General features: G+C 43.6%; 1 protein-coding gene across 4 annotated transcripts in view; it reads right to left on the bottom strand.

Moving 5' to 3' along the window:
- Nucleotides 1-26,141, bottom strand: part of SHROOM4 (shroom family member 4) — a 598,984-nt gene that overhangs the window by 447,824 nt on the left and 125,019 nt on the right. For all 4 annotated transcript variants that reach the window (XM_073639594.1, XM_073639596.1, XM_073639598.1 and 1 more), the window contains exon 2: nt 13,596-13,747. In XM_073639594.1, the coding sequence (XP_073495695.1) occupies nt 13,596-13,747 (152 nt within the window). The remainder of the gene's footprint in view (nt 1-13,595; nt 13,748-26,141) is intronic.

Genomic DNA, 26,141 nt, shown 5'->3' with positions numbered 1-26,141 from the left:
GATCAGGGACCTATGCTCTCTTCTGCACAGTTTTGAAATGGCGAAGAAGGTGTTTAGTGCTGACGATGCCATTATCAGCATGACTATTCCGGTGATTTACATGCTGGAGCACATATTAAACAGAATTCGGAGTCAGGTGGTGGCACAAGAGGAGGTGGAGGAAGTAGAGGAGGAGGAGTTGTATGCGGAAGGACTAACATCTGCAAGGTCCAGACGGTCGGCAGCACCAAGGCGGCAGGCATGTGAGGGTGGGGGAGATGGTTTTACCAGGGCGCATGGTAGCAGCCAAACTAGTGAGGAAGGTGCAGGAGCCCAGGAGGAAGTGGAGGACGAACTGATGGAAGACTCATCAGATGAGGGAGACCTTGATCACATTTCTGTTGTGCGAGGTTGGGGGGAGAGGGCAGAGGAAGGAAGCATGATTGTTCCCTCGCCACCAACACAACAGGGACTTGGTGCTCCTGGATGCGCAAGACACATGAGTGCCTTCTTGCTGCACTACCTGCAACATGACCCTCGAATTGTGAGAATTAGAAATAATACTGACTACTGGGTTGCCACACTGTTAGATCCCCGGTACAAAAGTAAATTTGCAGAAATTATTCCTGTCATAGAAAGAGATGCACGCATGCAGGAGTATCAGCAGAGACTGTTGCAGAATCTTACATGTGCTTTTCCACAAAACACTAGTGGTGCACGTAGTGAATCTCACAGTTCCAACTTGCCAACCGTGGGACCGTCGAGTGTTCAGCACTCAAAACGTAACAGAAACACAGTATCTGCTGGTAACATCAATTTTGCGGAATCATTTCACCACTTTTTTAGCCCATCCTTTGCAAGGCCACAGGAGACAAGAAGTCTGACACATAGTCAACGCCTAGAGACGATGGTACAGGAGTATCTCCAAATAAACATTGAAGCCATGACTGTGTCACTGGACCCTTGCTCTTTTTGGGCTTCCAATCTGGATAAATGGCCGGAGCTCGCCACTTACGCCTTGGAGATCTTGTCATGCCCCGCAGCCAGCGTTCTGTCTGAACGTGTGTTCAGCGCTGCTGGTGGTGTGCTGACAGATAAGCACACGCGGCTCTCCACTGATAATGTAGACAGACTCACGTTCATAAAGATGAACAAATCATGGATCCGAAATGACTTTTCTACCCCTGTGTCATCCTGGGGAGAGTAAAAGCTTGATGATTTGTTAAAATCACCTCACTAACCGTTTTAAGCTTTCAAATTACTAATCATGTTTATCTGTATCTTGGCTGGAAAATAATTTGGGCCTTGTAGCAGTGTGCAGTACTGATTCTATTAGGCCATCTATACCAAACTCCATCAGATTTAAAATTACTAATCATGTTTATCTGTATCTTGGCTGGAAAATAATTTGGGCCTTGTAGCAGTGTGCAGTACTGATTCTATTAGGCCATCTATACTAAACTCCACCAGATTTAAAATTACTAATCATGTTTATCTGTATCTTGGCTGGAAAATAATTTGGGCCTTGTAGCAGTTTGCAGTATTGATTCTATTAGGCCATCTATACTAAACTCCACCAGATTTAAAATTACTAATCATGTTTATCTGTATCTTGGCTGGAAAATAATTTGGGCCTTGTAGCAGTTTGCAGTACTGATTCTATTAGGCCATCTATACTAAGCTTCATCAGCTTTCAAATTAATAATAATATTTAGCTGCATCTAGCCCGGAAAATAATTTTGGGGCTCATAGATGCGCAAGACACATGAGTGCCTTCTTGATGCACTACCTGCAACATGACCTTCAGATTGTCAGAATTCGAAATAATCCTGACTACTGGGTTGCCACACTCTTAGATCCCCCACACTCTTCGATCAACCTTTTCATTTTAATAAAGAACAAAAAAATGGTCATTTTTGAAATTATAAGCATTAGCAGGTTATTAGAAACTGAAATCAAACAGTTTTCAACTCAAAACTTTATTCTAGGTGATGTTACATTTTCACATAGGACCCCTTGTTCGAAAGGAGCTTCTGAACTCTCTCGTCCATTGAATTTGTCAGGTTTTGGGTGGTTTCTGCTTCAATTGTTTTGCATGAGGACAGAATACCCTCCCAGAGCTGTTGCTTAGATGTGAACTGCCTCCCGCCATCATAGACACTCCTTTTGATGATGCTCCAGAGGTTGTCAATGGGGTTGAGGTCAGGGGAGCATGGGGGTCACACCATAAGTTTGTCCCCTTTTATGCCCATATCAGCCAGAGATGCAGATGTGTTATGTACAGCATGAGACGGTGCATTATCATGCATGAAAATGATCTTGCTGCGGAATACACGGTTCTTCTTCTTGAACCATGGCAGGAAGTGCTGTTTGAGAAACTCCACATACATTATGGAGTTCATCTTTACCCCTTCAGGGATCCTAAAGGGGCCGACAATCTCTCTCCCCATGATTCCAGCCCAAAACATTACTCCACCTCCTCCTTGTTGGCGCCGTAGCCGTGTTTGCATGGGGTGTCCATCAACCAGCCATCCTCCACTCCATCCATCTGGACCATCGAGCGTTGCACGGCACTCATTGGTGAACAAAACAGTTTTGAAGTCAGTCTTCATGTATTGTTTGTCCCACTGGAGCAGTTTCTGCTTGTGTGCAGTGGATAGAGGAGGTCGACAGGATGCCTTACGCACAGCTGCAAACCTCTGAAGGACTCTGCATCTTGTTGTTCGGGGGACGTTGGAGGCACCAGCAGCTTCAAAAACTTGTCTGCTGCTATGACAAGGCTTTTTTGCCGCTGCTCTTTTAACCTGATGTAATTGCCTGTAGGAAAGAGTCCTCAATTTTCCCTTATCAGCACGCACACGTGTGTACTGTGAATCAGCTACATACTTCTTGATTGTGCGATGATCAGGATGAAGTGTCTTGGCAATGTTGATTGTAGTCATGCCTTGACCTAAACACTCCACAATTTGTTGCTTCTCAGCAGCCGACACATCCTTTTTCTTTCCCATTTTGGCAGAAAATGTAGGCTGCTTAATAATGTGGGGCAGCCTTCTTAAGTAGTCTTGCCTTTCATTGGACACACCTGCCAAACTAATTAGTAAAGGTGTCTGCAATTGCTTACAGTGATATAAAGAGCCCTGACACTCATCACCATCAATGAGTTTAACTGACAAACAAACAAATTCTTCCCTTATCACTCCTAAACACTTTTTGCATAATAATTTGTAACACAGTGTACATGTGCTTTTCCACAAAACACCAGTGGTTCACGTAGTGAATCTTACAGTTCTAACTTGCCAACCGTGGTCTGTATGGAGTTGTTCAATAAAGGGCCCAAAATTAAGATAACATAGACGGGAGAGGTCTCTATGAATAGGAATTCCTAAGTATTTGATACCCTGTGAGGGCCAGGCAAAGGGAAAGTTGGACTGGATGGAATCCTGTATGGATTTGGGGAGGGAGACATCGAGGGCCTCAGACTTCACTGCATTGATTTTAAAATTTGACCATGTAACAAAGTGATCTATTTCAGCCATAACAGCAGGGATGGATATATGTGATTGAGTGATATATACTAGGACATCATCAGCAAATAGAGAGCACTTGTACTCGGTGCCTCCCACCTCAATCCACCTAATATTGGGGTTATGGCGAATTGATGAGAGCAGGTGCTCCGTCACTAGGATGTATAAGAGAGGGGACAGAGGACATCCCTGCCTTGTCCCATTGGTGATTATGAAAAGTGATGAAAATGTTCCATTTATCTTCAGCGTAGGTGACGTATTGCGATACAGGGCCGTGATTTTGGCTATAAAAGGGTCCCCTAGACCCCTACCCCAAGCTTTTTAAGAGAATAATATATGGCGTGCCAGGAGACTCTATGGAATGCTTTCTCAGCATCCAACGAGAGTATCTAATTACAAATTTTTAACTGCATCTAGCCCAGGAAATACTTTGTGCCTAGTAGCAGTGTCTGCTAGTCAGCGGATTATCCCAGCTGTTAAGCAAGCTACACCACCTGTAGTTTGGACACTTAATTTTTTCAAAGGAAATGCTTCGGGCCCCCGGGACACTCAGTGAAGAGCATCGGGGAGGCACCCCAAGGCATAGGGGCTGGGACTGGCAGTAGGATGCCTTGCGGTGGACCGCCAAGCTCGATCCTTATAAAAGCTTTTTAACTGCAGCAGCTTTAGTGGACGCTACTGGAGCTGGAATTACGCGGCTGCTGGCATGAGACTTGCCCTCCAATAGATCCTTGTAAAAGGATTTAAAGTGTATTCATTCAAATTAGAGAGACAATTTAAATGAAAAAGCTTAGAGCTGCCTACACCGCAGGGGGGCTCGCTCGACCCACCAGCGGACAGGCACCAGTATTGGGAGAGGGGGGCTGACCGTCAGGGTCCACCGCGGCTCTGGCACAAACCCGGCGACACGGAGGTCGCACGGGCAGGAACGGACTGGCCGTGTCTGCTTCTCACTTTTTGGATTTTAGAAGGGCATGACATGCCTATATCTGTGTCTCCCCCTCCTTTTACTCCTCCACCTCTTTTCTTTTCGCATGACTATATATTCTTGTCACTTTTCCATGTGTTAGTCGTGTCCTCTGAGCAGTTTGTCAGCTTTTGGACACCTTTGAAGGTGTTTTCTATGTGTTTCTATGTGTTTTTGTTTGCCTGCCATTGGTTTTAACGGTGTTCGAAGGTGTTCGACGAACAGTTCGGCGAACATACGGGTGTTCGACGAACTGAACCGAACTCGAACACTACGGGGGTGGCTCAACACTAGTCTTGATAAGTGACCAAGTAGAACAAAAATGTTTTTGCACCGTGCTTTGTAAAAGGGCTCGCTCACACAGGCGTATAACACAACTGAGTGCAGTGTTTTATTGGATAGCACTCGGCCAATATTATACTAAGGGGCAGTGCCGATCTGCGATTATTTTATCATGCTGATATGGTATGAGAAAACAATCACAGCATGCTGCGAGTGCATCCGATAATCAAATCACAGGCCTATGGGTGCGTGTGAAACACCAGACTGCACTTGGATGTCATCCCAGTGCAGTCCGATATACGCCGAGACAGGCAATGGAGGAGATGGAGAAATTACTTTCGCCATCATCTTCTCCACACGTTTTCTACGTTTCTCTCATGTGACGGAATCAGACCATAGTAAGATGACACTCAGCTCATACTCTCACAGAGTTGTCAATTGCATAATCGGCCCCAATTCTCTCTTACAAGAGAACATATGCTTGTGTGACCCCGGCCTAAGGCCACGTTCAGTATTTGGTCAGTATTTTACATCAGTGTTTGTAAGTCAATACCAGGAGTGCAACATCACCACTTTTGTATTTATGTAGTAAGCTTAGTTCTCTTCCCATAGCCATGTATTGAGCTCGTTTTTTCTCGCGGAACTATGCAGGTAGCTTAGTTTTGCTCCCATATCTATTTAGTAAGCTTGGTTGTTGTTTTACACAGCAGCCTGAGGTAAGTAGGTTAAAGAAGGGCAGCCGCAACTTGTGCTTGCCCCCAGGCTAAAATTTGCCAGCCCCTGCAAGTGAGGGTGCATTACTGTGATCGAGGGGGGTTGGTGATACCAGACAAACTGTTACTGAAGGTGGAAGAGGCGAGGAACAAATGGAGGAGGAAGAGGTGACGGGCGAGCAACAGTCAGAAGATGAAGAGGATAATCATCCCCTCGTTCATGGTTGGTGGGAGGGGATGGAGGAAACAAGAATCAGAATTACCCAGCCACTAACACACCGTGGGTTGGACCTCATGGAAGAGCCCAACTTATGAGTGCCTTCTTGCTGCACTATCTGCAACATGATCCCCGTATAGTTAACACCATATAACCATGCTATAAAGATACACGCCATCATATGAACAATGCAATATTCAAACAGGGAAAAAGAGTTAAACATGCCATGTACAGGCACCCCACCAACGCACGTTTTGCCCTGTGGCTTTTTCAAGAAGTATAGAAGGAAAAAAGAAAACTGGGTCTATTTTATCTGCCAGTGCTACCAATAATGAGATGGATTATTAATGGCATTTTTACTAATGGATGTAAGAATAGGTCATATTGGAAAGTGATGTAATGTGGTGTAAAGATGATTTCATTGGTGAACAGTTGACATACTGATAACTTCCATGAGGGAATGGCACCAATGAGGCCTATGCATTCCAGTGTGGAACGCACTCGCACCTCATGCCAACCGGAACCAGAAATGACACTAGGGGGGTGTGTGCAACCTGGAAGGATGCTCCCTGTGATGTTCCAGAGTGGAACACACACCCGGAAGGCGTCAAGCCGGAGAGGAAGTGACGCGCCAGGCATGCGTGCTCAAGGGAAAGCAGGCTCTGTGGTATACTGGCTATGCATTCCACAGTGGAACGCTTCCAAGATCGTAACGGACATGATGTGTGTGGTGTTACTAGGGTGCTTGAGAGTAAGCGAATGAATAAAAGATGGTGTGAAAGTGACAAGTGTATAAGAAAAGGGACCATGTGCAAAATACTCCAGTATAAACCCTAAGCAACCAGCTGTGTGCTGTTATTAATAGCCAGGAAACATCTTTGGCTAATGGTCCCTTCTCTGGCTAGTAATATCACATGGTGATCCGCATGGACTGACAAAACAAGTGTGGCATTAGAACACAGCACACCTAGGCTAAAAAATAGCAGCTCTCAGCTGCCCCAGAAATGATATAAATGGGAATTAGGGTTTATGGGATTAGGGTTTATGGAATTTGGTGTCGCTGACACCAACCCATTTGTTTAGTGATAAAGAGGTGTCAACCAGACACCCTCATTACTAAACCTGTAAGTAAAGAGTTAAATAAACACACACAGAGAATAAAACACTTTATTTGAAAGACAACAGACACATTTTTTAACCATTTAAATAAACCAATATACTCACCCCAGGTCCAACAGTAATCCAAGGGTTAAAGCTATGTCCCACGTTCCTTTTTTAAATATCTTCATTTAGCTTCAAAAAGCATTCATTGCTGTACAAAAATGCATCAAAAAACACATGCAAAAATGCACCAAATCACAGCAAAAACACAAGTTTTTTTTGCTGCCAAGAGGTCCAGAAACCTTGCAGAAATTTCTGTAATCAAATACTGAACGTGCGCACAAGCCATAAAGAATGGCAAAAACATGTAATTGAAATGTAACAGCATTTCCAGCTTTCCTATATCTATAAATCTCCCCTATCACCTGCATCTTGGTATTATTTTCTTTTACTTCACTTTGAATAAAAAAAGGCAATTAGAAGTGTTCAAAGCATTGTATCTATCCTAAACTGATATCAATAAAAAATATCAGACCGCCCTACAAAAAAACCCTCTAACAAATCAACCAACGGAAACATAAAAAAGTTACACATCTCGAAAAAATGTGAGTGTACAATTCAGAAGATTGTGTGCAATAACATCACAGGTAAGAGTGAAATTGCACCAACTACCACAATATACAGGTGCATCTCAGTAAATTAGAATATCATCAAAAAGTTAAATTATTTCAGTTCTTCAATGCAAAAAGTGAAACTCCTATATTATATAGAGTCATTACACACAGAGGGATCTATTATATAGAGTCATTACACACAGAGGGATCTATTATAGAGTCATTACACACAGAGGGATCTATTACATAGAGTCATTACACACAGAGGGATCTATTATATAGTCATTACACACAGAGGGATCTATTATATATAGTCATTACACACAGAGGGATCTATTATATAGAGTCATTACACACAGAGGGATCTATTATATATAGTCATTACACACAGAGGGATCTATTATAAAGAGTCATTACACACAGAGTGATCTATTATATAGAGTCATTACACACAGAGTGATCTATTATATAGAGTCATTACACGCAGAGGAATCTATTATATAAAGTCATTACACACAGAGGGATCTATTATATAGAGTCATTACACACAGAGGGATCTATTATATAGAGTCATTACACACAGAGGGATCTATTATATAGAGTCATTACACACAGAGGGATCTATTATAGAGTCATTACACACAGAGGAATCTATTATATAGAGTCATTACACACAGAGGGATCTATTATATAGAGTCATTACACACAGAGGGATCTATTATATAGAGTCATTACACACAGAGGGATCTATTATATAGAGTCATTACTCACAGAGGGATCTATTATATATAGTCATTACACACAGAGGGATCTATTATAAAGAGTCATTACACACAGAGTGATCTATTATATAGAGTCATTACACACAGAGTGATCTATTATATAGAGTCATTACACGCAGAGGAATCTATTATATAAAGTCATTACACACAGAGGGATCTATTATATAGAGTCATTACACACAGAGGGATCTATTATATAATGTCATTACACACAGAGTGATCTATTATATAGAGTCATTACACGCAGAGGGATCTATTATATAGAGTCATTACACACAGAAGGATCTATTATATAGAGTCATTACACACAGAGTGATCTATTATATAGAGTCATTACACACAGAGTGATCTATTATATAGAGTCATTACACACAGAGGGATCTATTATATAGAGTCATTACACACAGAGCGATCTATTATATAGAGTCATTACACACAGAAGAATCTATTATATAGAGTCATTACACACAGAGGGATCTATTATAGAGTCATTACACACAGCGTGATCTGTTATATAGAGTCATTACACACAGAGGGATGTATTATATAGAGTCATTACACACAGAGTGATCTATTATATAGAGTCATTACACACAGAGGGATCTATTATATAGAGTCATTACACACAGAGGGATCTATTATATAGAGTCATTACACACAGCGGGATCTATTATATAGAGTCATTACACACAGAGTGATCTATTATATAGAGGCATTACACACAGAGGGATCTATTATATAGAGTCATTACACACAGAGCGATCTATTATATAGAGTCATAACACACAGAGGGATCTATTATATAGTCATTACACACAGAGGGATCTATTATATAGAGTCATTACACGCAGAGGGATCTATTATATAGAGTCATTACACACAGAGGGATCTATTATATAGAGTCATTACACACAGAGGGATCTATTATATAGAGTCATTACACACAGAGGGATCTATTATATAGAGTCATTACACACAGAGGGATCTATTATATAGAGTCATTGCACGCAGAAGGATCTATTATATAGAGTCATTACACACAGAGGGATCTATTATATAGAGTCATTACACACAGAGGGATCTATTATATAGAGTCATTACACACAGAGGGATCTATTATATAGAGTCATTACATACAGAGGGATCTATTATATAGAGTTATTACACGCAGAAGGATCTATTATATAGAGTCATTACACACAGAGGGATCTATTATATAGAGTCATTACACACAGAGGGATTTATTATATAGAGTCATTACACACAGAGGGATCTATTAAATAGAGTCATTACACACAGAGGGATCTATTATATAGAGTCATTACACACAGAGGGATCTATTATATAGAGTCATTACACACAGAAGGATCTATTATATAGAGTCATTACACACAGAGGGATCTATTATATAGAGTCATTACACACAGAAGGATCTATTATATAGAGTCATTACACACAGAGGGATCTATTATATAGAGTCATTACACACAGAGGGATCTATTATATAGAGTCATTACACACAGAAGGATCTATTATATAGAGTCATTACACACAGAGGGATCTATTATATAGAGTCATTACACACAGAGGGATTTATTATATAGAGTCATTACACACAGAGGGATCTATTATATAGAGTCATTACACACAGAGGGATCTATTATATAGAGTCATTACTCACAGAGGGATCTATTATATATAGTCATTACACACAGAGGGATCTATTATAAAGAGTCATTACACACAGAGTGATCTATTATATAGAGTCATTACACACAGAGTGATCTATTATATAGAGTCATTACACGCAGAGGAATCTATTATATAAAGTCATTACACACAGAGGGATCTATTATATAGAGTCATTACACACAGAGGGATCTATTATATAATGTCATTACACACAGAGTGATCTATTATATAGAGTCATTACACGCAGAGGGATCTATTATATAGAGTCATTACACACAGAAGGATCTATTATATAGAGTCATTACACACAGAGGGATCTATTATATAGAGTCATTACACACAGAGTGATCTATTATATAGAGTCATTACACACAGAGGGATCTATTATATAGAGTCATTACACACAGAGCGATCTATTATATAGAGTCATTACACAGAAGAATCTATTATATAGAGTCATTACACACAGAGGGATCTATTATAGAGTCATTACACACAGCGTGATCTATTATATAGAGTCATTACACACAGAGGGATGTATTTTATAGAGTCATTACACACAGAGTGATCTATTATATAGAGTCATTACACACAGAGGGATCTATTATATAGAGTCATTACACACAGAGTGATCTATTATATAGAGTCATTACACACAGAGGGATCTATTATATAGAGTCATTACACACAGAGTGATCTATTATATAGAGGCATTACACACAGAGGGATCTATTATATAGAGTCATTACACACAGAGCGATCTATTATATAGAGTCATAACACACAGAGGGATCTATTATATAGTCATTACACACAGAGGGATCTATTATATAGAGTCATTACACGCAGAGGGATCTATTATATAGAGTCATTACACACAGAGGGATCTATTATATAGAGTCATTACACACAGAGGGATCTATTATATAGAGTCATTACACACAGAGGGATCTATTATATAGAGTCATTACACACAGAGTGATCTATTATATAGAGTCATTGCACGCAGAAGGATCTATTATATAGAGTCATTACACACAGAGGGATCTATTATATAGAGTCATTACACACAGAGGGATCTATTATATAGAGTCATTACACACAGAGGGATCTATTATATAGAGTCATTACACACAGAGGGATCTATTATATAGAGTCATTACATACAGAGGGATCTATTATATAGAGTCATTACACACAGAGGGATCTATTATATAGAGTCATTACACACAGAAGGATCTATTATATAGAGTCATTACACACAGAGGGATCTATTATATAGAGTCATTACACACAGAAGGATCTATTATATAGAGTCATTACACACAGAGGGATCTATTATATAGAGTCATTACACACAGAGGGATCTATTATATAGAGTCATTACACACAGAAGGATCTATTATATAGAGTCATTACACACAGAGGGATCTATTATATAGAGTCATTACACACAGAGGGATTTATTATATAGAGTCATTACACACAGAGGGATCTATTATATAGAGTCATTACACACAGAGGGATCTATTTCACGTGTTTATTTCTGTTAATGTTGATGATTATGGCTTACAGCCAATGAAAACACAAAAGTCAATATCTTAGTGCTGGAATTGAAGGACAGAGGTGCAGCATACATTGTACCCCATGATATGCTGTAGGGACAGACACAGGAGAGTCTCAAAACAGTGTGTCAAAAAGTAAAAACCACAGGATTTGGTATCAATGTCATGTGGAATGATGGGTGGATCTAGTACATTCCATTGTTCGGCAAATATATAGCATCCTCCACTGAAAAGAGTGAGCTAACTACACACTGTGAATAGGACCAGTAACAAATAAGCAGTTCTATATATAAAATATCCCATAGTTCATTATATTATAAACGTTACTCAACGTCAGTCTGGAGACTGTAGTGCGGCAGTGCTCACACTGTGCGGTAATGACCCAGTAAAGTTAAACTTGAATGTCTTTATTTTCCAAAAACTCACAAAGTAAAGGTAACGGTATCCTCCGGATCACAGCCGGGTCGTAACACCGTCAATCTCCAAACTCATTAGCGTAGGCGACCGCACTGACCTGTCACGCTGACGTGCACCAGGAATTTTGCTTTCCTTGGCCCCATGTTTGCTTCACACAGCTTGCAGACAAAACACTGACACACCCAAACCTTTGCTGCAAGTTTTTAAATGGTTTCTGTGGCCATGAGCCACTTGTAAGACCTGGCTGGAGGGAGTGAACCGCCCCACTACCATCCTGTAGTTCACTCCCAAAATAAAAGCCCATGTCGGGTTTTCTTAAATCCAACTTAGCTAAATAGCTTGACCAAGTTCAAACTTTACTTTTATTTTGCACTGCAACCACAGCTGTTTCTGTGATAGCAATGCACTCCAGCAGGTTCAATATGACTATGCGCATGCTGGGAGATACATACCGTCCCTTGCATATGATCCCTCTTACTGCCTCACAAGAAATAGAAAAAGATGGTAGCACAAACTGGATCCTATATCACTAATAAGTATCATTGAGCCAATCAGCCCATGAGCAAAAGATAAATAATATACACATAGGTCCAATGTCATGATATACTTCGCCAGATATGATAGGAATAAAAAGTATATACATATAGGAAAAGTACATGAGAATAAAGAAGGAAATAATTATGGATCAAGGATAGCTCCAGTATGAACACATAGCCAATAATATGCTAACATAAACAAATCAACACAAAAGTGGAAAGTAACACCTAAAGATTATGAGCGTCCATACACAAAATGGGGTAACAGAAAATGAGTGTAAATATTGGTTTAGTAGAGAAAGTCTAAATTAAACAAAACCTGTGACGGTAAATCACTAATTAAAGCCCTTAGGGTTGATGCAATTAACCCAAAATCTCTGTTTTCTTTCACATAGGATGAGCTCCCTATCCAAGTCTCCGTTTTCTTATTGAGGGTGCCATCGCTTCCATCACTAGAGGGAAATGGATCTAGTCATTATGATTGTAGCACAGCATGTTTTTTGGCCCTCCATGTCTGATACACATGTCTAAACATGGGAGTATCTCTGCCATACCGAAAGTACACAAGATGGAAAGCAATATGTACTCTTAACTGTCTTTTGGGATTAACAAGACATCTTATGGGACATGTGCACGTGCAGAGATATACCACCCTATTATTATATAGGGTCATACCGATCCCAGCATTTATTCTTGATTCATTGATATATTGTCAGAACCTACAAGATCCGAAGGTTCCAGTCACTCTGCGATCTAACAAGAGGTCTCTGAGGATTTCTAAGGTTTTGGACTTACTTATCATCTAAAAACACGACTCTTCTGAAAGATATGGTTGATGACAATCAGCATCCACCAAAATAATCCTCAATGTTTTCTTACAATCATCATATTGCAGTGTATCTTTGTCAATGTAGACTGATCCCATTAGGAGTGAAAAATGGCAGACCTTCACCATAAAATCAGTTTTTAGGGAGCCAATGGGGGTGAGCCCCTTCCCTCCATCTTATTGGCTTCATGCAGTGGTTGCCAATGATTGCTCATTTTGCAGTGGATAGCCTTATAAGATTGCCTTTATGCATTGTTTAATAGTCGGCTACCATTCAGTCTGCTGCTAAGGTTTTCAAGTTTATTGAAGCGCACAACATTCTGTTAAATTCATTTAAAACATTTATTATTACATACAGTACATTAAAAAATGGTATTTACCTCCTAACAATCATTTTGAGGATCCTGTATGATCCCTTGATCAAGATTAAAGCTTCTTGTCGGGAACCGTGCAAAGGTGTTCCATTAATATTTACCAATTCATCACCTACTTCGATCTTTTCGCACTTTGCTGCCTTTCCTTCATTTTCAAGCTGTCAAAATAAGAATGAAAACGATTATATAATTTAGTTGTAATTAATATTTATTGCATTGTCAGTAAATTTCCTTTTTCTGTGGTAAACTATATAATGCAGGACTGAGCAAAATAATTGTTTTCCAAATAGCTTTGTTACATACCTGTCCCAGATCCGTGCCTTGGTTCCCTCTCTCCACTTTGCAAAGAACCCGGCGTGATCCCATGTGGACATCAGCCCAGGCCTATATAAGGCTCACTGAGACACACCCTTGTTTCTTGGTATTGCATTAAGGCTTCTGTGTTGTTAAACCTTGGTTTTCTACACACTTTTCCTGCACTCCACCATTTTCATTCTACACACCTTTTCCTGCACTCAGGCCATTATCCGCCTGCCTGCAGTTTTCTGAACTCCGCCTGCTTGTCTCCGGTCTCCTGACATTCTCTGCCTGTGATTTCCTGCACTTTACCTGACTGCAGTCTCCTGATGTCCTCCGCCTGCTTGTGGTTTCCTGCACTCTGCCTGCATGTCTGCGATCTCCTGATGTCCTCCACCTGCTTGCGGTTTCCTGCACTCCACCTGCTTGCGGTCTCTTGACAGCATCGGCCTGCAATTTCATGCCCTTCGCTTGCCTGTGGTCTCCTGACGTCCTCCACATGTCTGTAGTTTCCTGTACTCTGCGTGCCTGTCTGTGTTCAATTGACATCTTCCATCTGCCTGTGGTTCCCTGCACTCCGCCTGCCTGTCTATGGTATCTACCTGCCTTTCTGTATTCTCCTAACATGCTCTGCCTGACTGCGGTTTCCCGCACTCAGCTTACCTGCCTGCAGTCTCCTGTTTATCTGCTGTTCATGTCTTGTGTGACCTGCCTATCTGCTGTGCTGATGCCTGTGGCCCAAGTGCCCACCCGGACCCTGGGTTTGGAGGATCCACCACACCTGATGAGTCTAACAAGCTTGACAAGCCACTTCTTATAATAAACTGCAGCGGCCTGGCACTATTTATGTTGACACAAATGAGACGTTTAGACTTGGCAATGTGTCACGAGTGTGTCAGGTGTAACAGACAGTTGCTCTGGATCTGGCTATAGAAGGACACTGTATTTGGCATTGCAGATGCCTTCTTAATCCTTTTTCCTTTTGGACCCAGTGGCAACCTCCATTCCTGCTCGGATTGACACACTCTGGTCTGGGTGTTTATAAACTCTCAGTTTGCTTCAGGGAGTCGCCGGTTATATTTCCATTTTCCCTTGTGCAGGATTGGAGCAATAGCAGTCAGCTAGCTCCTTCTCTATTGCCCCTGGAGGATGTTCTCTCTCTGGTGTCTGCTCAAGCAAGTTTTCAGTAGCTGTGAGTCTTGAAAGCATATTCCTTATCCTGATCCTCCTGCCTTCCACCATGCCGAGTGCTCAGAGACAACTGATCCCACACTTGAACCCCACGAAGAGCTGTTCACTTTTCCATTTATAGATTCTGACCTCTCACCCGGCAAGCTTCAAATGGGGCAAGAGTAGATGCCCAAGTATTTGAGCAGCCACAGTCACACAAAGGCAATGGAGGGAAAGTGCAATTACTGTCACAAGAGGTGGATGATGAGACACAATTGCCAGAAAGTCAGGGGTGGACCAGTGTGCGGAAGTGGAAAACGAGGTGGTGGCCAATGAAGTCACTGACCCAAACTGGCAAGGGGACATGCCGAGCGAAGACAGCAGCACACAGGGGGAGGGATGTATAGCACCACAACAGGCAGGAACAAGCAGTGTGGTAGCCACAGACACAAGGGGGGCAACCGTCCCCCAGAACACCAACACGACGGAAGTTGCTAGTACAACTGTTAGGTCTTCCCGAGTCTGGTTGTTTTTTAGAAACTCTGCAGATAACCCAAAAAAGGCCATTTGCACCATCTGCCTGGCCAGCATCAGCATGGGTAGCAAAACTAGCAGCCTGACCACTACCAGCATGCACAGGCACATGACAGCAAAGCACCCGGACTAGGTGGGCCGAAAGCCAGAGTCCAGAAACAATGTCTGCGGGTGACACCACTCCTTGTTCCGCTGTTGTGTGTGCATGCCAATCCCCTGTCCATGGCACATGTGAACATGCCTCCCACTGCAGCACCTGTCATTGCACACTCGCAACTACCACCATCAGCAACCACGTCCACATCCTTGTCCCAGCATCGCATTCAGTTGTCCCTACCCCAGTACTTGGAATGCAAGACCAAATACGCAGCTAATGCCCCACAGGCCACACTACTAAACTCACACAGTTCACGAATGCTTGCGCTCAAAATGTTGCCTTTTAGGCTCATGGAGACGGTAGATTTCCACAACCTGATGGCGGCTGCTGTCCCTCGGTACTCGGTTAGCAGTTGCCTCTATTTCTCCCGGTGAGCCGTCCCCGCATTACACAAGCACGTGTCCCAGAACATTAGCCGTGCCCTCAACAATGCAGTTACTGGGAAGGTCCTCCTAACCATGGACACATGGACAAGTGCTTGTGGGCAGGGACGGTACATCTCGCTAATGGAACACTGGGTTAATATAGTGGAAGCCAGGATACAGTCGGACCTCCCGATGATGAGGATTATGGGCCCTGGGTCAATCAGGGTTGCCTTCACAACTCCTGTACCTCCTCCTCTTCAGCTTCACTCTCCGAAATGACCACATCAGTCGGAAGCAATGCAGCACTGCCTCGGCCAAGCGGCAACAGGCTGTGCTGAAGCTAATATGCTTAGGAGACCAACCGCACACCGCTGAAGAGTTGTTGACAGATCTAAAAGAGCAGGCAGATCTGTGGCTGTCACCGCTGAACCTACAGCCCAGCATGGTCATGTGTGACAATGACCAGAACCTGGTGGCGACTCAGAAGAGAGGCGAGCTCACCCACGTACCACTCCTGGCCCATGTGCTCAGCCTAGTGGTTCAGCGGTTTCTCAAAACCTACCTGGATCTGCTAGTCAAAGTACACCGTGTGTGTGCCCATTTTAGAAAGTCAGATACAGCTTTCATTACCCTTGATGTGCTTCAGCAACGTTTGCAGCTTCCAGCTTACCGACTGGTGTGCGAACTCCCCACGTGTTGGAAATCAACACTGCATATGTTAGGAAAGATTTGTGAGCAGCACAGGGCAGTTGTTGAGTACCAGCTTCAAAATGCCCGTCAGTATTCAGATCAGATCAGATCAGCCTCCGCACATAAGAGCTTAGGAGTGGGCATGGATGTCATACATCTGTTCACCAAAACTCTGAGAACTTCACCAAGATGGTGAGTGGCGATGACGCTATAATTAGCGTCACCATCCCGCTTCGCTGTCTTCTGAAACGATTGCTGCTCACAATTAAAGAGGAGGCATTTCAGGTGGAGCATGATGAGATGGAGCAAGGGACCATACAGGGTGATTCCCCACAGCCCAGCCTCATCTCATCCCAACGTGGATTGGGTGACAATGAGGAAGAGAAGGAGGAAGAACAGGAGCTAGTTTCCTGCGCTATAGATGGTACTACTCACACAACTGTCATACCATCTGTTCAGCGTAGATAGCCTGAGGAGAGGGAGGGGGAGGAGGATGAGGAGGAGAGCATGGTCAGTCGTCCTCTTGGTGAGGACACAGAAATCTTGCCTGTTAGCAGTCGGGCACACATGGCTGAGTTTGTTACGCTGCCTTTCCCATGACCCTCGAGTTGTCCAAATTTTGGGTGACAGTCATTACTGGTTGGTGACACTTCTAGACCCATGCAACATGGAGAACTGTCTATCTCTCATTCCCATGGCGGACAGGTCTAGTAAAATGGTACAGTACCAGAAGGACCTTGTTGTGGAATTATTAAAAAAATTCCCTTCTGAAAACGCTACCAACAGATGTCACAGTTAATTGGACATCCAAGGAGTACAGGCAAGAGAGACACAAATACAATCTAGCAGAGGCAGGGGAACACTGTCAAAGGTCTGGGAGAGTTATCTCAGACTCTCCTACTGCACAGGCTCTGATGCACGGGGTGCTCTTACAAGGTGGGATAATTTTACAAAGATGCTGAAGGAGTACCCGCCTTGTACCAACGTCCTCCATGATAGTGATCGGACTCAAAGAGTGGTCATAAATGGCTTCACATCCAGTTGGATGAATGTCTCAAGTGGGGTACCACAGGGCTCTGTCCTGGGACCTGTATTGTTCAACATCTTTATCAATGATTTAGATGAAGGAATTGAGGGTAAACTGATTAAATTTGCTTCTGACACAAAGCTAGGAGGGATAGCTAATACTAGAGAAGAGAGAGAGAGGATTCAAAAAGACCTAAATAAACTGGAGCAGTGGGCAGTAACTAACAGAATAGTTTTTAACAGGGAAAAATGCAAAGTACTACATCTTGGCAATAAAAATGAAAAAAGCATATACAGAATGGAAGGAATAGAGCTAAGCAACAGTACATGTGAAAAAGACTTAGGTATAGTAATAGATCATAGACTGAACATGAGTCAACAGTGTGATGCAGCAGCAAAAAAGGCAAATACAATTCTGGGATGTATTAACAGAAGCATACAGTCTAGATCACGTGAAGTCATTATCGGACTTTACTCCTCTTTGGTCAGACCTCATCTGGAATACTTTGTCCAGTTTTGGGCACCACATTTTAAAAAAGACATCGACAAACTGGAGCAAGTTCAGAGAAGAGCGACCAGAATGGTGACAGGTCTGCAAACCATGTTCTATGAGGAACGGTTACAGGATTTGGGAATGTTTAGCTTGCAAAAAAGAAGACTGAAAGGATACTTAATAGCTGTCTACAAATATCTCAAGGGCTGTCACATTGTAGAAGGGTCATCTTTATTCTCATTTGCACAAGGAAAGACTAGAAGCAATGGGATGAAACAGAATGTGAGGAGACACAGATTAGATATTAGAAATAACTTTTTGACAGTTAGGGTGATTAATGAGTGGAACAGGCGGCCACGAGAGGTGGTGAGTTCCCCTTCAATGGACGTCTTCAAACAGAGGCTGGACAGATATCTGTCTGAGATGATTTAGTGAATCCTGCTTTGAGCAGGGGGTTGGACCAGATGACCCCGGAGATCCCCTCCAACTCTACAATTCTATGATTCCTCTGTGCCTTATAATTTTTGGGTATCCAAGCTGGACACGTGGCATGAACTGGCTCTCTACACCTTGGAGATTCTGGCCTGCCCTGCCGCCAACATTTAGTCAGAGCGGGTTTTTAGTGTCGCTGGTGGAATTATAACTGATAAGCGCATCCGCCTGTCAACTGAAAATGCTGACAGTCTGACTCTTATAAAAATGAACAAGGGCTGGATTGGGCCAGACTTCAAAACCACTGAATGATAGCAGTGTAATATAAAATAAAATACAGTATTTTTTTTTTTGGGAGGTCTATTCCCATGCACCTCTTCACATCCACACATAGGTATACGCTTCTTGATTTTGTCTATTTTCTGTTGTCCTCCTCCTTCTCCTCATCCTCCACCACCATATCACCAGGGTGACCATGATGCAACACCCACATAATTTTTTTTAAAAGTGTTTATGATCCCATAGGAAATGTTTGTTATACAGTATGTTCATGTATACCCCCCAGGGGTAAATGTTTTTCAGCCCATGGACTTAGTGCATGGGCATTACAAGTAAAGCAGACCCGCTCCTTTATAATGGGAACATTTTTTTAATGAGGCCCTCCGCTGTCTCTTCCAAGGGACATTGGAGTGCATCCAAATTTTTTGCAGGCCTTGCTCGCAAATGCTCGCGTTTCCGTAGACTTACATTGGGCTCGTTGCTCGGGTTGAGTACCCGAATATTCCCATAGTGCTCGCTCATCACTATTATTGAAAGCTTTAGTGAACCAACACCATCACGTTTTATCCAAAGACAACTGACAACTTCTATTACTGGACTGGCAGCCGCACAGCGGTATGCCTTGTAGAGAAGGGCCAAAAGAGCATGTGCTCCAGTGGATGGCAAGAGCTGATTCAAGTGGCCTCTCCTCCTCTCCCGCCACCTCAACATCACACATAGTACAGTCCTCAGAGGTAGCACCCCAATTACCCTTCTTTTCCCCCATGTCACAACTCTGCAACCACCCAACTGACTGCAGGGAACCACAAATGGGAGAGTCTGCAGAGCTGTTTACACATTCTATGCCATGGACAGAGGTCTGCTCCAAAGATTCACAGACTCAAGAGGAGGCTAGCATCTGCACCAATGCCCAAAATTTTTTATGTTGGATCTGGGGCAGGATGAAGTAGGGTCTGAACAGAATCCTGACCCTCGTCACCAGATGTTAACCACCATGGGGAGAGTTGATACTGATGAGACTCAGATATCTGAGGTGCACGGAGACTGTACTGTGCTGTTACGGCAGGAAGAGGAGGAGTGTGGGACTTTCTGAGTGAGGAATGGGGGGGGGACAGAGATAATGATGATGAGGTTGTAGATTCCATTTGGTGTGTACCCAGAAGCATGCAGCTGAGTAGCTCATCTGAGGACGTGAAGGATGACGAGGTGGTTACGTTGCGGCCTACAGCACGGACATGGAGTGATGCAACCACGACGAGCACTGCATCCATAGCCACAAGTGTAGCTGTTGCCAGCAATGGTCATGAGTCTGCAGCTCGCAGGGGCAGCAAGGCTTGCCTAGCCTGGCCAGGGTGCATTTCACCACAGACACCAGGACGAGTAAGCATTACCAGGAGGGTTACATCTCTCTGACTGACTCTGGTGGCTGTGGGGGCAGGCGGGAAAGGGGCTGCTCCACAAGTCTTGGAATCCACAAGGCTTGCGGGACAAACCTCTGTATCTAACACTTACTCCACTGCTTCTGCCTCCTCCACCTCCTCTAGGGCTTCCACCTGCACTCTCAACCTCTGCCTTAATGAGACACTCATTTCAACAGTGCAGAGCGAATCCCCACAACCTCTGCACAGCCAGGGCTCACTGCAGTCAGACAGTGTTAAAATTAATAAGCCTTGGAGATCACCGTCATACAGCTGAAGAGTGGTGGAGAGCTATCTAGGCCGAGTTTGAGCAATGGCTGTCTCAGCTAAACCTCGAGCCAGGGAAGGACATGTGCGATAATGATGTGAATCTGGTAGCAGACCTATGCCGAGGCAAGCACACACATGTACTTTGCATGGCTCACGTCCTCAACCTGGTGGTACAGCGATTTCTCCGCCACTATCCCAACATGGATGTGCTGCTGCAGAAGGCACTGGAGATGTGTGCTCACTTCTGCCATTCGCACCCCTCAGGTCCTCGACTTTCAACGATACAGAAGTCTTTGTCCATGGCAATTAATTGGTTGATATGTGATGTGCCGACATGGTGGAATTCCACTCTGCACATGTTACAGCGACTGTGTCAGCAGCAATAAGCCCTGACATGCATCTCATGTCGTAAGGCCTGGGCCAACGCAATATGGACGTGGTGCAAATAACATTTGTGGAGTGGGTACAGATTAAGGACCTCTGCACCCTTCTGCACAGTTTTGAAATGGCTACTAAGATGGTGGTTAGCGGTGATGATTCCGTCATCAGCATCACCATTCCGACTATCTACATGCTGGATCACAGTTTGAAAAGTCTGCGGGAGGAGGTGGTGGTCCCAGAGGAAGATGAGGAAGCAGAGGAGGATGCGGGAGAAATAACAATGTCTCTAAGTTCCAGACTGTTGTCACACAGGCGGGTTCCAAGGGAGAGTGGATTACAGTGATCAAGGGTGGCTGGTGATACCAGACAATCTGTTAGTGAAAGTGTAGGAGCCAAGGAACAAATAGAGGAGGAAGAAGTGATGGGCGAGCAACAGTCAGGAGATGAAGAGGATAATCATCCCCTCTCTATTGGTGGGAGGGGACGGAGGAAACAAGCATCAGTGTTACCCAGCCACCAACACACCATGGGCTTGGACCTCATGGAAGAGCCAGACATATGAGTGCCTTCTTGCTGCAACATACTCCCCATATAGTTAGGATTCAAAATAGTGCTGACTTCTGGGTTGCCACTCTGTTAGATCCACGTTGTAAGAGTAAATTTTGCCAGACGCTTTGCCAGCATAGGGAAAGCCGATGGCTGGGTGCTGATATTCATATTCTGGGAATGGACCAATAGCTCTAAAGTTTCCCATGCTTATAATATCTGCTGACAGCTGTTTGCTTAGCATTTAATGGTCAATATAGGGGAGACCCCCAAAAGATAACTGTAGAGTCCCCCCTATATTCACTAACCAGCAAAGGCTATACAGACCACTGTGGGCTGATATTAATTGCCAAGGAAGGGGCCATTAGGCCAACATGTTCCATGGCTGTTAATAACAGCGCACAGCTGTTTGAGTAGCGTTTACTGGCTAGTTTACAGGGGGACTACAGAAAAAAATAGACGTAGGGTTCACTAATAAATTCTAACCAGCAAAGGCAAAACAGACAGCTGTGGACTTATATTAATAGCCATAAAAGGGAATATGGACACTAGCTTCCTCTGAGGCTAATAACATCAGTCCTCAGCGGCCCCAGAAATGTTGCATCAATAAGATGCGCCAAATCTGGAACTTAGCCCCCACACTTCCCACTTGGTGGCAAGTGGGGTAATAGGGTTGGGATTCATGTCAGCCTTGTATTGGCAGCTGACATGAAGCCCAGGGATTAGTAATTAGTGTTGAGCGAATTTGTTTGGATAATGTTTGAAGGATCCAAATTCGGCACGAATATGGCACATTCGGATTCGTGATCGCAAAAGCGAGCAAATTTTCTTAAAATCTGAAAAGTTTGACGAATTTGCGCGGGACCGCAAATACAGGGCAACCATGGCGTTTTGAACAGTTTTGTTAGCATAGTGCAAGTGTATGATGAGCAGTGACATGTGCCAGGTGAGTGAGGGGGCTGTGGAGAGCTTAGAACAGGTCAGATCAGTGTATGATGAGCGGTGACATGTGCCAGGTGAGTGTGGGGGCTGTGGAGAGCTTACAACAGGTCAGATCAGTGTATGATGAGCGGTGACATTTGCCAGGTGAGTGTGGGGGCTGTGGAGAGCTTACAACAGGTCAGATCAGTGTATGATGAGCGGTGACATGTGCCAGGTGAGTGTGGGGGCTGTGGAGAGCTTACAACAGGTCAGATCAGTGTATGATGAGCGGTGACATGTGCCAGGTGAGTGAGGGGGCTGTGGAGAGCTTACAACAGGTCAGATCAGTGTATGATGAGCGGTGACATGTGCCAGGTGAGTGTGGGGGCTGTGGAGAGCTTAGAACAGGTCAGATCAGTGTATGATGAGCGGTGACATGTGCCAGGTGAGTGTGGGGGCTGTGGAGAGCTTAGAACAGGTCAGATCAGTGTATGATGAGCGGTGACATGTGCCAGGTGAGTGTGGGGGCTGTGGAGAGCTTAGAACAGGTCAGATCAGTGTATGATGAGCGGTGACATGTGCCAGGTGAGTGTGGGGGCTGTGGAGAGCTTAGAACAGGTCAGATCAGTGTATGATGAGCGGTGACATGTGCCAGGTGAGTGTGGGGGCTGTGGAGAGCTTACAACAGGTCAGATCAGCCGCGCACTGGTTTTTTTTTACCTGTGGGCGGTAACTTTAACTGAGGAAAGCACGGCCAGCCAATCATAGCGCAGGAAACATCTACATTGTCCAGACATAAGGGCTTCTATAATTGGCTGCAGAAATCACATGTCCTCTCAATATAAAAAGTGGCCATGTTCCCTCAGCGCCATTATATCCATGTCACTGCTGGAGACATATATAGAGAACGAAGGCTGTGCTCAACCGAAAAGACTGCTGGAGACAGACGCAGCTCAGTGTTCTCCTGTGTAATGAGAGATATTAGATAGATGGTCGCTAGTGTGTTAGTCAGATAGTGTAGATAATTCCTGGCCTGTGTACCTCTGCAACCGCTGGTGCAGCACATTTTTGGTGTTCTTGTGCAAGTACTGAGATTCTGACAGAAACAGAGGGCCCATGCCATACAATAGTGCTGTGCACCGCTGGTATAGAGCTCCATGTCTCAGGATACCTTGAATCTTTTTTTGTACTTGCTAATGTGATCAAGCAAATGCAGTGCACCTTTCCATTTAGTGGGGTTGACATTGTGCTCTGCACGGTCTGCAGAGCTTCTTATTGCAGAGCACAAAATCTGTTTTTCTTTTCTGTTGCTATTGTGATATTGAAAGCTGTGGGCACTAAAGTTTTTTTTGGTGTCAGATACTATTTTAGTGGAGTTGAACTTCAGGTGGTTTCAGAGAAAAAAATACATTTCTTCTCTTGCTACGCCCAGTCCAAAAAATATTTTTTCCTGTGTCAAAAGTCATACAGTGCTATAAGCCAGCTACTACGTCAGCGGCGGTCAGAGTCAGCTGGACGCAGAGCTTATGCAGAGTAACCCAGAAATACTGTTTGCTCTGAGTAAAGTGATACAGCCGGCTAGATCTGAGTATGAAATATTTTGGAGCATATATTCTATGTCATACAGGCCTCATCCACATAAAAAAAAAAAAAAATCTTCTGTTCCTGAAGTAATACAGCAGGGGACATCTCAGTTTGAAATTGTTTGGAGAATATCTTGTAGGTTTTATCAGCCTCATGCACACTAACAAATTTCTTTTGTCAATTAGTAACGTTATTCGGCAGGCCATATCTTACCTTGTCATTTAGTGTCTCTGAAATTCAGGTGTGTGCTGAGCTATTGCACAGGAAAAAAATGTTAATGTAATGAAATGACTAGTGAACCAACACAAAACAGGAACTATCCAAAGACAACTGACAACTTATAGTGGTGGTCAAAAGTATTGGCACCCCTGAAATTCTGTCAGATAATACACAGTTTCTTCCTGAAAATGATTGCAATCACAAATTCTTTGGTATTATTCTCTTCATTTAATTTGTCTTCAATGAAAAAACACAAAAAGAATTGTCCTAAAGCCAAATTGGATACAATTCCACCCCAAATCTAAAAAAGGGGGTGGACAAAAGTATTGGCACCGTTTGAAAAATCATGTGATGCTTCTCTAATTGGTGTAATTAACAGCACCTGTAACTTACCTGTGGCACCTAACAGGTGTTGGCAATAACTAAATCACACTTGCAACCAGTTAACATGGATTAAAGTTGACTCAACCTCTGTCCTGTGTCCTTGTGTGTACCACATTGAGCATGGAGAAAAGAAAGAAGACCAAAGAACTGTCTGAGGACTTGAGAAACCAAATTGTGAGGAAGCATGAGCAATCTCAAGGCTACAAGTCCATCTCCAAAGACCTGACTACTCCTGTGTCTTCCGTGCGCAGTGTCATCAAGAAGTGTAAAGCCCATGGCACTGTGGCTAACCTCCCTAGATGTGGACGGAAAAGAAAAATTGACGAGAGATTTCAACGTAAGATTGTGCGGATGGTGGATAAAGAACCTTGACTAACATCCAAACAAGTTCAAGCTGCCCTGCAGTCCGAGGGTACAAAAGTGTCAACCCATACTATCCGTCGGCGTCTGAATGAAAAGGGACTGTATGGTAGGATACCCAGGAAGACCTCACTTCTTACCCCGAGACATAAAAAAGCCAGGCTGGAGTTTGCCAAAACTTACCTGAGAAAGCCTAAAATGTTTTGGAAGAATGTTCTATGGTCAGATGAGACAAAAGTAGAGCTTTTTGGGAAAAAGCATCAGCATAGAGTGTACAGGAAAAAAAAGAGGCATTCAAAGAAAAGAACAGGGTCCCTACAGTCAAACATGGCGGAGGTTCCCTGATGTTTTGGGGTTGCTTTGCAGCCTCTGGCACTGGACTGCTTGACCGTGTGCATGGCATTATGAAGTCTGAAGACTACCAACAAATTTTTCAGCATAATGTAGGGCCCAGTGTGAGAAAGCTACGGAGCGAATATACACAACCTCCGCACTGCGCAGTCAGGGGTCACCGTAATCAGGCAGTCTTCAAATTAATATGCCTTGGAGATCGCAGTCATACAGGTGAAGAGTTGTGGGCAGCTATCCAGGCTCAGTTTGAGCAATGGCTGTCTCCGCTGAACCTAGAGCCAGGGAAGGCCATGTACGATAATGGTACGAACCTGTTAGCGGCCCTAGGTCGAGGCAAGCTCGCACACACGTCTTGCATGGCTCACATCCTAAACCTGGTGGTACAGCGATTTCTCCGCCACTATCCTGGCCTGGATGAGCTGATTCACAAAGTATGGAAGCCGTGTGCTCGCTTTCACTGTTTGCACCCCTCATGTCATCGATTTGCATTGATACAGAGGTCTTTGTCCGTGCCAGTTAACAGGTTGATCTACGATGTGCCGACGCGGTGGAATTCCACTCAACACATGTTGCAGCGACTGTGCCAGCAGCAAGGAGCTCTGACGCAGTATGTCATGATGTATAGCTTGGGGCAGCGCAGTACGGACTTGGGACATATTACGTTTGCAGAGTGGG

Source organism: Phyllobates terribilis, unplaced genomic scaffold (assembly GCF_046119375.1).
Source record: "Phyllobates terribilis strain yellow unplaced genomic scaffold, ASM4611937v1 Scaffold_7__3_contigs__length_470593459, whole genome shotgun sequence".
Classification (NCBI taxonomy): Eukaryota; Metazoa; Chordata; class Amphibia; order Anura; family Dendrobatidae; genus Phyllobates; species Phyllobates terribilis.
This window is presented reverse-complemented; position numbering and strand designations above follow the sequence as displayed.